The sequence below is a fragment of the Notamacropus eugenii genome, chromosome 4 (genome assembly GCF_028372415.1).
Source record: "Notamacropus eugenii isolate mMacEug1 chromosome 4, mMacEug1.pri_v2, whole genome shotgun sequence".
In the NCBI taxonomy this organism is placed as follows: domain Eukaryota; kingdom Metazoa; phylum Chordata; class Mammalia; order Diprotodontia; family Macropodidae; genus Notamacropus; species Notamacropus eugenii.
Window position 1 is genome coordinate 228,270,638 of NC_092875.1, and position 15,476 is coordinate 228,286,113.

The 15,476-nt window shown below is 37.6% G+C and overlaps 1 protein-coding gene across 7 annotated transcripts in view; it reads left to right on the forward strand.

The window, feature by feature from the left end:
• MC2R (melanocortin 2 receptor) overlaps positions 1-10,716 on the forward strand; it is a 31,617-nt gene extending 20,901 nt beyond the window's left edge. For all 7 annotated transcript variants that reach the window (XM_072604151.1, XM_072604157.1, XM_072604153.1 and 4 more), the window contains one exon: positions 1,915-10,716. In XM_072604151.1, coding sequence (XP_072460252.1) covers positions 2,051-3,007 — 957 coding nt within the window. In that variant the 5' untranslated portion in view covers positions 1,915-2,050 and the 3' untranslated portion in view covers positions 3,008-10,716. The remainder of the gene's footprint in view (positions 1-1,914) is intronic.
• Positions 10,717-15,476: the final 4,760 nt, after the last annotated feature.

Here is a 15,476-nt window from a genome sequence, read left to right on the forward strand (position 1 = left end):
CAGAGCATTATCAACAGAGAGAGGAGAGAGCATGAGAGAATTCATTCAGACCACAAGTATTCCAGCTTGACTGGAGCATAGAGAAGTAGCTTGAAATAAAGCTGAAAAAGCAAGGTAGCACAAAAATTTGGGAAACCCTGAATGCCAAGACAAAAGAGTTTGAACTTCATGTGATCTACAATAGATAAGTATTGAAGAGGTTTCAGTACAAGATCACTGGATCTATGCCCAAGGAAGACGTTGGCAGCAATGTGAAGGTGTGAAGCATGGGAGAGAGTGAAAGTGGAAATATCCATGAAAGGATGTTTATAATTGTCCAGGTTAGTAGTAAGGAGGGACTACCCTAGGGTTTGACAAGGAGACTGGGATGGAAAGGATGGATACAAGGCAGAATTGACAGTATTTTGTAAGTGATTAAATAGGTAAAGAGATGGAGAGGAAAAAGAATACTAAGTTTCAAACACAGAAGATTGACTGACTAACGGCACAGATGATAGCAATGGTAAAGTCAGATGGAGGAGCAGAGTTTAGAGGAAAGATAATTAGCTTACTTACACTGACTTAGAGGTCCCACTACCAAATCCAGGAGAAAATGTCCTGAAGGCTGCTGGGAAAAAAAGGGTGTCATCGAACTAAGAATTTCTCTCAAGTCCATGTGCCTTATAATTTTCATGAAATAGCTTCCTCTTGAACACAATTGTGTCTTTATTTGGGGGCATTCCGCATTCAAGCCCTGTATTGGTCAACGCCTAGATTTTACAGGGATATGAAACTTAAAGAGAGAGTGATACCTAAGGGCAGCAGTTGACTTAGAAAACCACAAATTAACATTCTACTGTATTGTATTTTCCTTTATTTTATTAAACATTTCCCAATTACATTTCATGTGGTTTGGTCAGACACTGGAGTTTGCTTAAGTTTGATACCTCTGACTAAAATTGAGAAACACTGGCACCAAATAGATTTGGTGAGTCTAGACCCTGCAGGCCTCACCAAGTACATGTATAACATAGCCAGAGTGGCAGTGCTGGATATTGGTGCTAGATGCCCTGAGAGACTACTCTATTTTTAAGCTCAAATTCACACACTTGTGATTATTTATTTAGAAGACTGAGAGACTGCAGAAGATACACAGTAACAGAGAACAATAACCCAGTCAATCAGAAACATTAAGCAGATACAAACACAAAAGTGAAACAGCTCCTGCTCTCAAGGAACTTACATTCCGCCATGTTGAAAAGATAGCTTTCAATTTCATCTTTTCAAAAAGTATAGAGTGTGATTTATTCTGGGTTCCAAAGTGGTTTCCCCCTAACTTCTCCTATGCAAACATATAATTATGACTATACTGAATCAAGTGGGTAAGGTGGATGTTGAGTCAGAAAAATTATTTCACTCAAATCAATTTAATTTGAAATGTTGAGTAATAGGGGTGACTTGGTAGAGTTAAGTAGGTGGCATGGTATAGTAAGATGATTTGTGCACTTGAGGTCAGGCAACTCAAATTACAATCCCAGTTCTGCCACATGCAGATATATATATGACTTTGAATAAGCCATTGTCTCAGTTTACTCATTTGTTGCTCCTTTCAGTTCTTAAATTCTATGATTCTAAAAGCTTGGATCTTGTTTATATTTTTTGTTGTTGTTTAGTCATTTTTCAGTCATGTCCAATTCTTCATGACCCCATTTGGGTCATTGGAGTGGTTTGCCATTTCCTTCTGCAGCTCATTTTACAGATAAGAAAACTGAGCTAGGGTCATATAGCTAGTAAGTGTCTGAGGCTAGATCCGAACTGAGGAAGAAAAGTCTTCCTGACTCCAGGCCTGGCACTCAATCCACTGCAGCACCTACCTGCCCCTGTTTATATTTATTAATCTGTTTTTGACTGATATTTTTATTTATCATCCTTTAGGAAGCAGTATTTTTCCATCAAGTCCCCAGCAAGTGCTCCACTCAGAAAAAAAGAAAACTATTCTAAGTAGCAGATCGGTTTTTCTGGGAAATCAAATCTGAGTAACATCTTCACCTTAGCACTAAGATAGGAAGAAATGCGGACGGATAGAGCTCATGAGTTGATTAAGATTCTGGGACATGGTGGCAACCCACCTGAAAATATCACTGAAAACTCCACAAATAACACAGACTGCATCCAAGTTGTGGTCCCAGAAGAAGTGTTCTTTGCCATTTCTATCATTGGAGTTTTGGAGAATCTGATGGTCCTCCTGGCTGTCATCAAGAACAGGAACCTCCATTCCCCCATGTATTTTTTCATCTGTAGCTTAGCAGTTTCAGATATGTTGGGAAGCCTATATAAAATCCTGGAGAACATCCTGATCATCTTCCGGAACATGGGTTATCTCAAACCTCGTGGAGATTTTGAAACCACAGCAGATGATGTTGTAGACTCCCTGTTCATCCTTTCATTGCTTGGATCTATTTTCAGCCTATCAGTGATTGCTGCCGACCGCTACATTACAATTTTTCATGCTCTGCAGTATCACAGCATCATGACAATGAGACGTGCTGTAAGCATCCTAGCAGTAATCTGGGCATTTTGTACTGGAAGTGGTATTACCATGGTCATCTTCTCCTATGATGTACCCACTGTCATTTCCTTTACTTCCCTGTTCCCTTTGATGCTCATTTTTATCCTGTGTCTCTATGTGCATATGTTCCTACTGGCTCATTCCCATGCCAAGAAGATCACCTCTTTGCCCTCCAATAGAGTGCACCCAAGAGCGAACATGAAAGGAGCCATCACACTCACCATTCTACTAGGCATCTTCCTTTGTTGCTGGGCCCCTTTTGTCCTTCACATCCTCCTGGTGACATTCTGTCCAAATAATCCCTACTGTGCGTGCTACTTGTCCATCTTCCAGGTGAATGGAATGCTGATTATGTGCAATGCCGTCATTGACCCAATGATCTATGCATTCCGGAGCCCAGAATTGCGGAGTACTTTCAGGAAAATGTTCTGCTGTTCTGGATGCAAGTGCAATTATTAATCTTTGATTCAAAAGGGGCAAGGAGCTGAGATCTAGGTATGATATGAAAGTCACATGAAAAACAAAAGAAGATTCAGAAGAAAGTCTCTGTTTTGACTGACAGCTCTTTCCCATAGCAATTTCTCCCATACTTAAGAATCCTGAGGCCCCCACTATTCAACAGCCAAGTTTTTAAATTGCTTTGAGTTCCCCAAAATGAAGGAGCTCACTTACACATCTTCTTTGTCTGCTTACCAACTCCATTGGCCTTAATAATCCTTAAGCTGAAATAGCTTATGTTTTGAAAACAGAATTTTCAAATCAGAAGAAATCTATTTTAGGACCTCTCTAGATCCTGCTCCACAAAAGAATCAAAAGAAGAAAATAATATTTGTTTGAATAAAACACTGATGATCATCATGCTCTTTTATTAAAGTCAAAACAGTCAAAGAAAAAAGAAGCACCTTGAGGCCATGGAGTGAGAAGTCTTCGTTTTTTCATAAAGATTTTGCCCCGTATTCTTAGACTTAAGAAAACTAAGATTGAAAATGGTGAAAACAACAGATTTCTTATTAGGGAATAAAGTTAGATACATAATAGAAAAATCCTCCAGTTATTAAGAGAAATGAATTGTAAAAGGAGGCACAGCCATTAGAGAATTTAGTAGAAAATTCTAGATTTGGTTAAGTAAGAAGTAAAGTAATTTAATTAGCCAATTTTTTTTATTTTTAACAGTTAGAGGACCAGGTCCAAAGTAAAAGCCATTTTGTCCTTGACAAAAGAACATGGAAAAAGGTAAACTAAAAGAATGGGTTAGAAAAATGAACTTTTAAAAAGACCCAAGGGGAAGGAATAAGGAACCTATATTCAAACCAAGCCTCAGAATATAAATTTAGAGAAACAAACAACCCATAACCAATAATTTTATCAGTTATAATAGTGCATAAACTTTATGGCACCATAAGATCATAGATTTAGAAAGGGAAGGGATCTTGGAGGCCACCAATTCCAACAATTTCATTTTACAGATAAGGAAACTGAGGCCTACAAAGGTGAAGTATCTTGTCCAGGGTCACACAGGTATTAGGAAGCATCTGAGATTATATTTAAACCCAGTACTTTCAGAATCTGAATTCAGTGTTTTCTTTCTTTGGTCCTATTGCTTTCTATGTGTTAGTATTTCCTGGAAGAAAAGGGAAATTGCTACCGGCGGAGATATCCAGAAACCATTCAGAAGATGAAAAGACTCAAGATTATTACTGTAGTTATGGGTAGGGCTAAGGAGGTTTTTGTTTTAGTTGTTCTGGTGAATGGAGGGGCTTTGCTGTAGATGGTTTGTTAAAAGGAGAAATAATTCAGTGGAGGAGAGTAAAGTAAAAGTCAACAATGACATATTTCCAAATGACTCATTTCAAATTGGCTATTTGAGGAGTATGTGGAGACATGCCTTAAGAAAAGGTTTTATGACTTTTTTTCTCTCAAAGAGTGGGAAAACATTAATCTAAAAAAAGAATGGACTTAAACTGTAATGCCTTATTCAGCACCAAAGGGGCATGAAGTATTCCACATAAATTATATTCCATATAAGTAAAGCTTACTCTTTAAAATGTAAAAGTTTTTTTTGTTGTTGTTAACCATTTTTTATGTAAATCTTCACAGAATCACAGAAGCTCAGATATAAAAGAGACTTAAGGGAAAGGGAAAGGAACAAGCATTTATTAATTGCCTAGTGTGTGCCAGACACTGTACTAAATGCTTTACAAATATTATCTCATTTTATACTTAAGATCAAATCCTTAGATTGCCTCTCAAAACTTCAGGGCCAATCCAATTCAATCCATGTCACTAAGCAGTCATCCAGTCTCTACTTGAAAATTTCCAGCAATGGAGAACGCACCAAATACTAATGATGCCCTTGTTACACTTTAGGGATAACCTGATCTTACGACATTTTTTTTTTTACACAGAGCCAAAAATCTGCCTTTCCACAATTTCCATTGATGACTGCTAGTTCTGCTCTTTGTGGCCAAGCAGGACACATCTAATTTGTCTTTTTCATGATAATACTTCAAGTAGCTGAAGACCATTATCATGCTTCCACTTCCACCCATACAAAGTCTTCTCTTCCTTAGGCTAAAAACTTCAAGTCTTTCTAATCCTTTCTCATAAGGGGTTGATGGGCTGCTTGGGTACATGTGCTTGGGCCCTAATTGTAAAATCACATTTCTCTTTAAAAATCACATTTCTCCCTAGCCTCCAAACACTATCCCAGGCAATTTCTCCCCAGCCTAAGGACACAGTCTACCCTAGCAACAACCATTACATCCCTTCCTGCTATAGTAGCCAACTGCACCTATAGAACTCATTAGTTTGAACCAGTTGTGTACAGTCTTAGCAAACTGTTTACTGGGTCATAGCAACATTTACTACTCACTGACCAATCATATGTATCTTAGACTTAGACATATGTATACTCCCTTACATTTATCTTGTCTAACAAGACATTTATGAAAACAACCTGGTATTACTGAGCCAGCCCTGACCGCTGCTTGACTTAGTGACATTTCAGGCCTAAAACCACAACTTCAGACAGTACCCCCTCCCGCTCCCCCCCATTGGGCTATTTCCTCATACATTTTGGGTAAAATACCTGCACAGTAGATACCAAAAGTACATGTTCCTTTAAGAACTGACCACAAGCATAGGAATAAAGGGAACTTTCCACATTATATACAATGGAGATAAGCTAGATGCATTTCCAATAAGATCAGAGGTGAAACAAGGATATCCATGATCACCACTATTATTCAATAGGGTACTAGAAATGTTAGCTATAGCAATTAGACAAGATAAAGAAACTGAAGGAATTAGAATAAGTAAAGAAGAAACTAATGCAGATGATATGATGATATACTTAGAAAATCCCAGAGATTCAAGTAAAAAACTACTTAAAACAACAAACAACTTTGGCAAAGTTGCAGGTTACAAAATAAACCCACACAAGTCTTCTGCATTTTTATATATTAGTAACAAAATCCAATAGCAAGAGATAGAAAGAGAAATCCCATTTAAAGCTAGGGTAGATACTACAAAATATTTGGGAGTTTACCTGCCAAAACAAACCCAGGGACCATATGAACACAACTGCAAGACTCTTTTCGCACCAGCAAAGTCAGATCTAAGTTAGTGGAAAAACAACAGTTGCTTGTGGGTAGGCCAAGACAATATAATAAAAATGAAAATTTTTACCTAAATTAATCTACTTATTTAGTGTCATACCAATTAAACTATCAGATAATTATTTTCTAGAGCTGGAAAAAACATTATCAAAATTCATCTGGAAGAACAAAAGGTCCAGAATATCAAGGGGACTAATGAAAAGAAACGCTAGAGAAGGTGGCCTAGCACTACCAGATCTCTAATTGTATTATAAAGTAGCAATTATCAAAACCACTTGGTACTGGCTAAGAAACAGAAGGGTGGACAAGAGAAATAGGCTAGGTACTCAAGACAAAGTAGATAATGAATATAGCAATCTACTGTTTGATAAACGCAAGGACGCCAGCTTCTGGGATAAGAACTCATTGTTCAACAAAAATTGCTGGAAAACTGGATAACAGTGTGATGAAAACTAGGCATAGATGAATCCCTGCCACCATATACAAGAATAAAATCCAACTGGGTACACAATCTAGGTATAAAGATTGATACTATGGACAAATTGGTGGAGCAAGGAATAGTGTATTTATCAGATTTATGAAGAAGGGGAGAATTTTTGGCCAAAGAAGAAATGGAAAGCATTATGAAGTGCAAGATGGATAATTTTGATTACAGTAAACTGAAAAGTTTTTGCACAAACAAACCCAATGCAACCAAAATTCAGAGGGATATAGAAGACTGGGAAAGAATTTTTACAGCTAATGTTAGTGACAAAGGCCTCATTTCTAGAATATATAGAGTACTGAGTCAAATGTACAAAAATACAAGTCATTCCCCAATTAATAAATGGTCAAAGGATATGAACAGGCAATTTTCAGAGGACGAAATTAAAGATATCTATGGTCATATGAAAAAATGCTCTAAATCACTTTTGATTAGAGAAATGTAAATCCAAACAACTCTGAGGTACCACATCACACCTGTCAGATTGGCAAACGACAGAACAGAAAGATGATAAATGTTGGAGAGGATGTGGGAGAGTTGGAACACTAGTACATTGTTGGTGGAACTGTGAATTGGTCCATCCATTCTGGAGGGCAATTTGGAACTATGCCCAAAGGGCTACAAAAATGTGCATGCCCTTTGACCCAGCAATATCACTTCTAGGACTGTACCCCCAAGAGATCATAAAAATGGGAAAGGGTCCCACATGTACAAAAATATTTATAGCAGCACTCTTTGTGGTGGTCAAAAACTGTAAATCAAGAGGATGCCCATCAATTGGGGAATGGATGAATAAGTTATGGTATATGAATGTAATGGAATACTATTGGACTATAAGAAATGATGAACAAGAAGACTTCAGAGAGGGCTGGCAAGACTTATATGATCTGATGCTGAGCGAAAGGAGCAGAACCAGGAGAACTTTGTGCATAGCAATGACCATAGCGTGTGAGAGTTTTCCTGGTAGACTTGGAACTTTGTAGCAATGCAAGGACTTAAAAAAATTCCCAATGATCTTCTAAGGCAAAATGCTTTCCACATCCAGAGAAAGAACTATGGAATTCAATTGCAAAATGTAGCAGATCATTTTTTTGTGTGTGTATTATATTTTGGTTTGTTGTATGATTTCTCCCATTCATTTTAATTCTTCTATATAGCATGACTATAGTGAAATTGTATTTAATAGGAATGTATGTGTAGAACCTATATAAAAATTGTATGCTGTCTTAGGAAGGGAGAGAGGAGAGAGGGAAAAATAACAGTCTAAGTTATATGGTAGTGATTGTAGAAGACTGAAAATAGATAAAATTAATTATTAAAAAAATAAAAAATAAAAAGAACTGACCACTCCTTAACCATTCCCTAATTCCACCCCAAAATACCTAGTTAGCATATTTGGCACAAATAATACTACAGAAAATCCTACATAAAATTTCCCTGTACCCGTCTAAGGTTGCAGATTCCCTAAGAACTCTTTCCTGCTGAAAAGCATAATAAATCTTTACTTTGACTTCAACAATGCCTGAGTTTGTGGATTCTTCTCTACACAACCTGCCCCCGGTATCCCGGTCTTTGTGGGGGTCTCACACACCCCTTCCAGCCCTCATCAGCATGAACTTGAGGTTCTTCAGCATCTTGGTTATCTTCCTCTGGAAGTTCTCCAGCTTGTTAATGCTTCCTAAAATGTGGCTTCCAAAAGGACCCATACTTACAAAAAATATTTATAGCAGCTCTTTTTTGTAGTGACCAAGAAGTGGAAATCAAGGGCATGCCCTTCAATTGAGGAATGGTTGAATAAGCTGTGATATACAAATGTAAAGGAATACTATTTTGCTATAAGAAATTATGAATAGGCAGACTTCAGAAAATCCTGGAAAGACTTATATGAACTGATGCTGAGTGAAGTGGCCAGAACCAAGAGAATATTGTACACAGGAAGAGCCACAGTGTGCTATGACTGATTTTGATGGACTTAGCCCTTCTCAGCAATGCAAGTACCTAAAACAATTCCAAAGGACTCACGATAGAAAATGTCATCCACATCCAGGGAAAGAACTATGGAGCTGGAATTCAGAGTGAAGCAGATTATTTTCTTTTTGGTTTGATTTGATTTTGTTTTGTTTTTTCTTTCTCATGCGTTTTACACTTCATTATAATTTTTCTATGCAACATGACTAATGTGAAAATGTGCTTGATAGGAATGTATGTGTAAAGCCCATATCAGATAGCATGCTGTCTTGGGGAGGGAGGGGAAAAGGGAGGAGAAGAAAATTTAAAACTTATGGAAGTGAATGTTGAAAACTAAAAATAAATAAATTAGAAAAAATAAACAAAAACAAAACAAAAAGAATAAAATATGGCTTCCTAAACTGAACACAATACTTCAGATGGTATCTAACAACTGTAGAGCAGGAATATAATTTCCTTAATCTAGGATACTATTACTTTTTTAATATAACCCGTAATCATAATAGAGTCACTTCACCTGTTTGCCTCAGTTTCCTTGTCTGTAAAAAGGGGATAATAATAGCTCTCAGGGTTGTTGTTAGGATAAAATGAAATAATATTTGTGAAACAGTTAGCCTAGGGGCAGCTAGGTTGTGCAGTGAATACAGCACCAGCCCTGGAGTCATGAGGACCTGAGTTCAAATCCAGTTTCAGACACCTGACACTTACTAGCTGTGTGACCTTAGACAAGTCACTTAACCGCAATTGCCTTACCCCCTTCAAAACACACATACCACTTAGCCTAGTGCCTAGTACATAGTAAATAATATGTAAATGCTAGCTTACTGTTATCCTTATTATATAATGTTAATAAATTTAATTGAGCCTTCTATTCACTATACTCAATCATATAGCTTTATCAGCATTTCTCCCATTTCATACTTGGAAATTGATTTTAACCCAAATATAAATATAAAACTTGGTAATTCATTCCTTTTGAATTTTGACATGTTAGATTAGGCCCAATATTCTATCTTGTGAAGCAATTTGTGCATCTTGATTCTGGCATCCAGAACATTACCTTTTCTTCCACACTTCCATCAACTGCAAACATGAGAAGCATGTCACCAATACCTTTATTCAAATCACTGATAGAAAGGTTAAAGAACACAAAGCCAAGCACTTGCCCTTAGGTGCTATTGATACGTATGAGGCTCCATGTCTTTACATTAAATGGCTACACACCTCTGGGCTTTGAGGATTCTTGAAAGTTTTCTTTGTAGCGTTTTTTTTTTTAATTCTTACCCACACTGTCACTCGATCCTTCTTGCTACTATTAACATGTGCCCTTTTGGCAGTTTCTGGCCCCTTTTAATTTGCAACGTCTAATTACCCATATTTGGGGAACCAAATCACTAATCTTATTAGAATTGTGTCCAAAAGGCTAAGAGAGAGCCCAAAGAGCTCTTGGGTAAGTAGAAATGAGTTAGTAACTTGGGAACTTCATTTGGACTGCTCAGAATTGGTTTTTGCTCCAATTTTTCTTTGTTCAATTATCCTTAATTCCATCCTAAATAGTTGGGGTTGCAGGATAAATGATCCTCAGATAAGTGAATGATCATGGTAATTTTTTGCATATCCCCTCTGAACCTAGGAAAATACTAAGTATATATCCTCACAGGTACAGAGACAAGAAGAATCTAGTTTTATCCCACCTCCCCTTTCCTCATTCTAGTCAAGAACAAGCTAATATGGGGAGTGAAATGTTTCAACCACACCACAGTCACAATACAATGGCAAGAAGAAAAGCTGAAGAGCCAACATATTTTGTGGCACGTTTAAAGGGACACATTCACCAGCTCCCTGTGGAGCCACTTCACTCGGAACAATTTAGAGATGAAACAAAGTATCAGAAAAGAAGAAACAGGAAAGGGCAGAAGAAAAGAGAGGCAGCATCATGGCAGAGAGAATAGTATTGATGCAGGAAGTCAGGAAGACCTGGGTTCAAATCCTACTTCTGATACTTAGTACTTGTGGTACTGTAGGCAAGTCACTTATTCTAAGTCACAGGTTTCTCATTTGTCTTTTTAAATATATAATAAAGCTATCATGTAAATTTCTATTTTTTCCATTTTTTTCTTCCCTCCTCTCTCCTGCCCTAGAGATGGCTACCTTTAGACATATATATGTTTATGTATGTATACACACATGTATATGTAAAATCATTCTATACATACTTCTATTTATCATTTCTTTCTCTGGATGCACATAGAATCTGCCTTCAAAATGTGTAATGTTTAGTTGTGTGATGTCTTTAAAGGCCTATATATATTTATAATTACCTTCGATGAGAGCCTGAGAAACAACTGAATGAATAAAATGCATATACATATCAAACAATTTCCAAAATCAGCCTGGTGCAAAATTCTCTGTGAGACTAAATCCGAGAGTGGTCAGTTTTACCAATCAGACAAATGCCTTTTTCCTTCCTCTCCCTGTGAACCCCAAACTCATCATATAGATTGAATTCAAGATTACAAAGATTCATGATTTGATCAGCATGGGTCCACTGATACCACAGTGTCCAAAGGCTTCCTTAGAGCAGCAGGTACCTGTACAGCCATGGCAGCCACAACAGAAGCATTCATCAGAATCATCCCTCACCTCCTCCCCCAGTCACCAGTCATCTCAGCATCTCACCAGATTTAGTTTCCTACCCTCCATCTATTCCATCCCACACTGGAACCATAATGGGAGCCTCTTATATTATTAATAGGCCACTTCCTAATGCAGAAGTACTTTCTACTTTCCCAAATCAGAACATCGGCAACCCACTGGAAATGGCAGCATACAGTCCATTTGGGAAGAAGAACTTAATCATGTATTCAGAATGTCACTCTGATTCTCCAAAGAGTTCACAAGTTATTTGATAGTTCTCACAGCTATGGCAAGACATTATAAAGGAAGAGTTACATTTTACCAAGGTATTGAATCCACATTACCCATATTCTGTCAAATGAAAATAGTGTGCATTTTACTAGTTCCTTTCCTAATTTTACTAATTCCATGGATACATTTTTGCTCACAAACCTTATGAGTCAAATGCTGTAGTTATCTCCATTCTGCAAATGGTGAGACTGAAGCTTAGAGAAGCTCAGTGACTTGCTCGCAGTCATTCAGATCTCGAACTCACAAGGCTTGAGTCCATATCAAACCCCAGTTTTCTCCAAGTATCACCTATTTCACAACGATAATATTATCTAGTAGAATTGGTAGGCAGTATAAGAACCAATTCTTTTCCTGCTCAAATTCCATATGGGTATAAGTCATAACAAGGACCATGATAGTGGTGCCAAAATCACCATCAAGACCCCTTAGGCAAACTTTCCAAGACAAATCTTAATCTTGGGGTTGTCTAAATGAGGATAAAAGAAAATTTAGACCCAGCTAAGTTTCGTTCAGCTTTTTAACTGTGCAATACTGACTACCATGGCCTTCACTGCCTGGTAAGTTAGGTGGGTTAAAATTTACCCTTCCTTCCCATGGCTCTGCAGTACCCTTGGGGGATATCTAACTTCTCTGTCAATAGCTCCAGACCCTACCAATGGTGATCTTTCAACTGTAGGGGATATTCCTCAGTACTCCAATTCCATTTAGCCACTAACAATCAGACTGGCTTTTACACTGAAGTATTCACCTAGAAACTAAAAAGGAAAAATGACATAGAACAGAAACAGAAATACTCCAAGTCCATTTCTCAGTGCAGGGGAAGAAAAGTTTTCTCCTCTTACCAGTTCAGTTCATAGCACCTGTACCATGGTTGAAGTAAGTTCTTCACCCTATGGACAAAGCAAGAATGAGCATGACAGAAATGAGAGAGGCAGAACCAGACAGACAGAGAGACAGACATACAGAGAGACTGGCAGACACAGATATAGACACAGAGACACAGAGAAACAGAGAGAAAGAAAGATGCACCACTTCAGTCTTGCCCGTTTTAAATCTACAGACAGGTAATCAAAGAAGAGTTCATCTGCCTATGTGGTAGGGGGGAAATGGAGGAAACCTCTATGTTAAGTGATGTGGCCCTGCTCCAAAGACACTCAGAGTGTCTCTATACTTGGAGGACTAAGCATGTCCATAAAAGTCCAGGTTACCCCTGTACATTTAGCTATATATGGGGATATTGATTGAGTTTGCAAAATAGGTATGTAACGTTCTTCCCCATTCTGCCGCTCCTAGGGCCAGCCCAGCCATGACCTAAGTCATGCTTGTCCCTGGAAGCTATAATCAGCTCCCTGACCTCTGTTCCAGATGAGTTTAGCTTCTTGGTACTAACAGACTTCTCTCCTTATAAAAGGAAAACTGCTTTTCCCTAGTCTGATGGCTTGATAAGTTCAAGAGCCTGCCTTTCTCATGGAAAGAGCTGAAGAATAGCCTATGGGTTATAAGCTTTTAAAAGATGGCACAGCCAACTTCTCTTATGGGGATGAAAAAAACTCCTCGGCTGAAAATTACAACTAAGTCCAAGAAGGAAAGCAGTAGGGAGTAGCTGAAATGTGACATGATGCCAACAGACCCTAGCAATTACCAGACAGCTGGCAGATCAGTGCAATGGCATCACCGGAGCATGTCAGTAGCCTTACAGTACCAGAAGTGTGAGTTGCCTTTCCATATATGTGCTCGCCATAGTACTCCCTACAGGTGTCTCCTTCCATGTGTGTCCCTTTTCCTTATGCGTACTTATTCTGTATACCAGTATAGTGGTATGTGTAGATGTAGAAGAATGTATCCCAAATGTATGGGGGGAGGGCAGAGGATATTAATTTTCTTACTATGCTGCTTCATTAAATGTCTTGGCTTAGAACTCTGTCCTCTGACTAATTAGTAAATATAAACTCATCAGTGGAAACTTGTGAATTATGTTTCAAGCATGCAAAAAACAAAATTTGAATATGGGTTAGTTGTGGGGGTTTTTTCAGGATTAAGGATAGTCACACATAATAAAGGATTCTCCAAGAGCTACGTAAAGTATTTTATGGTTCACAACATTTCTGTAAGTAGGCTATGCAAGAAATATTATGATTTTACAGATAAGAAAACCAAGGCTCAACAAATCTGACTGACTTGCCCATGATCACATAATAAGTCTCTAGGCTGGGACCTGATCCCAAATCTTATAACTTAGCAATTAGGTGGCACAGTGGATAGAAAACTGGATCTGGAGTTAGAAAGACCTGAATTCAAATCTGACTTTAAACTCTAAGTGGTGGTAAGATAGAGGAGAAGTCATATAATCTCTCACCCTCAATTTTTTCATCTGTAAAATAGGGACAGTAATAGCATCTGTCCCATAAGCTTACTGTGAGAATAAAATAACATATTAAAGTACTTTGCAATCACTGAAACACTGCATAAATGCTGTATATTATTATTAACACTATTTTAAAACAAAGCAAGTCTTCAAAGAATTGGAAAATGAGGGAGTGCCCATCAATAGGACAATGACTGAGCAAATTGTGGTATATGAATGTAGTGGAATACTATTGTGCTATAAGAAATAATGAGCAGACTGATTTCAGAAAACTTGGAAAGACTTGCATGAACTGATGCTAAATGAAGTGACCAGAACCAAGAGAATATTTTATGATGATCAACCATGATAGACTTAGCTCTTCTCAGCAGTACAATGATCGAAGACAATTCTAAAAGACTCATGATGAAAAATGCTACTCACATCCAGAGAAAGAACTATGGAGTTTGAATGCAGATCAAAGTACACCATTTTCACTTTTGTTGTTTTTTTCTTTTTTATGGTTTTTCCCTTTTATTCTGCTTTCTTTCACAACATGACTAATGTAGAAATATGTTTAACATGATTGCACGTGTATAATCCTTATCAGATTGCTTGCTATCTTGAGGATGGGGGAGGAGAAAAAGAGAGGAAGAAAAATTTGAAATTCAAAATCTTATTTAAAAAATGAACGTCAAAAATTATCTTTACATGTAATCAGAAAAAAATAATACTCTTTACAAAAAAAATTCAGCAAAACCTTTAGAATAATAGATATAATCATTCTTCACTACAGATTAGTTGCACTGAATAGTTGTTTAATCTTTGCCTATATTTAGGCAGATTCTTCTATGCAGATTATTTATTAAGAATACAATAGTGAGCAGCTAGGTGGTGCAATGGATAGAGTCCCAGCCCTGGAGTGAGTAGAGTTCAAATTCAGCTTCAGATAACTTGACACTTACCAGCTGTGTAACCCTGCATAAATCACTTAAATGGTGAATTATGAACCTTAAAAAATAAATTTTATTTTCTCTGTACATAAGAAACTGGTTAAGTGGTGAGAAAAGGGAGTGCTAAGAAAAAAGAGGATATGGAAGGCAAACTGCCCATTTCCCAATTTTTTCCCAGACCAGTCCTCCTATTCATCCTTGGTGAGTGGAATCAGAAGTGCAGTGATTCAAAATTTGCTTTACTAATAAAGCAAAAGGGAAAAGCAAGCGTTCACCAGGGATGTCATGTGGAGAAGAGAATGGACTTGTTCTGTGTGGCTGAAAAGAACAGAACCGAGAGAAATGGGTGTAAGATGAAAAGAGGCAAATCTGGGATTACCAGGAATATTTTTCTAATAATCAGTTATCCAAAAGTAGAATTAGTTGCCTTAGGATATAGCGTGTTTTCCCTCGCTGGAGATCTTCGAACAATGTCTGGATGTCCATTTGTCTGGTACATTCTCATGGGGATTCTTTGGACTAAATGACTTCTAAACTTTCTTGGAACTCTGAAACTGTGATACTATGCAGAAGCTAGAAACAGAGGGATACTGGTGATAAAAATGCCTCCACCCCACATTCTGTAGTAAGAGTC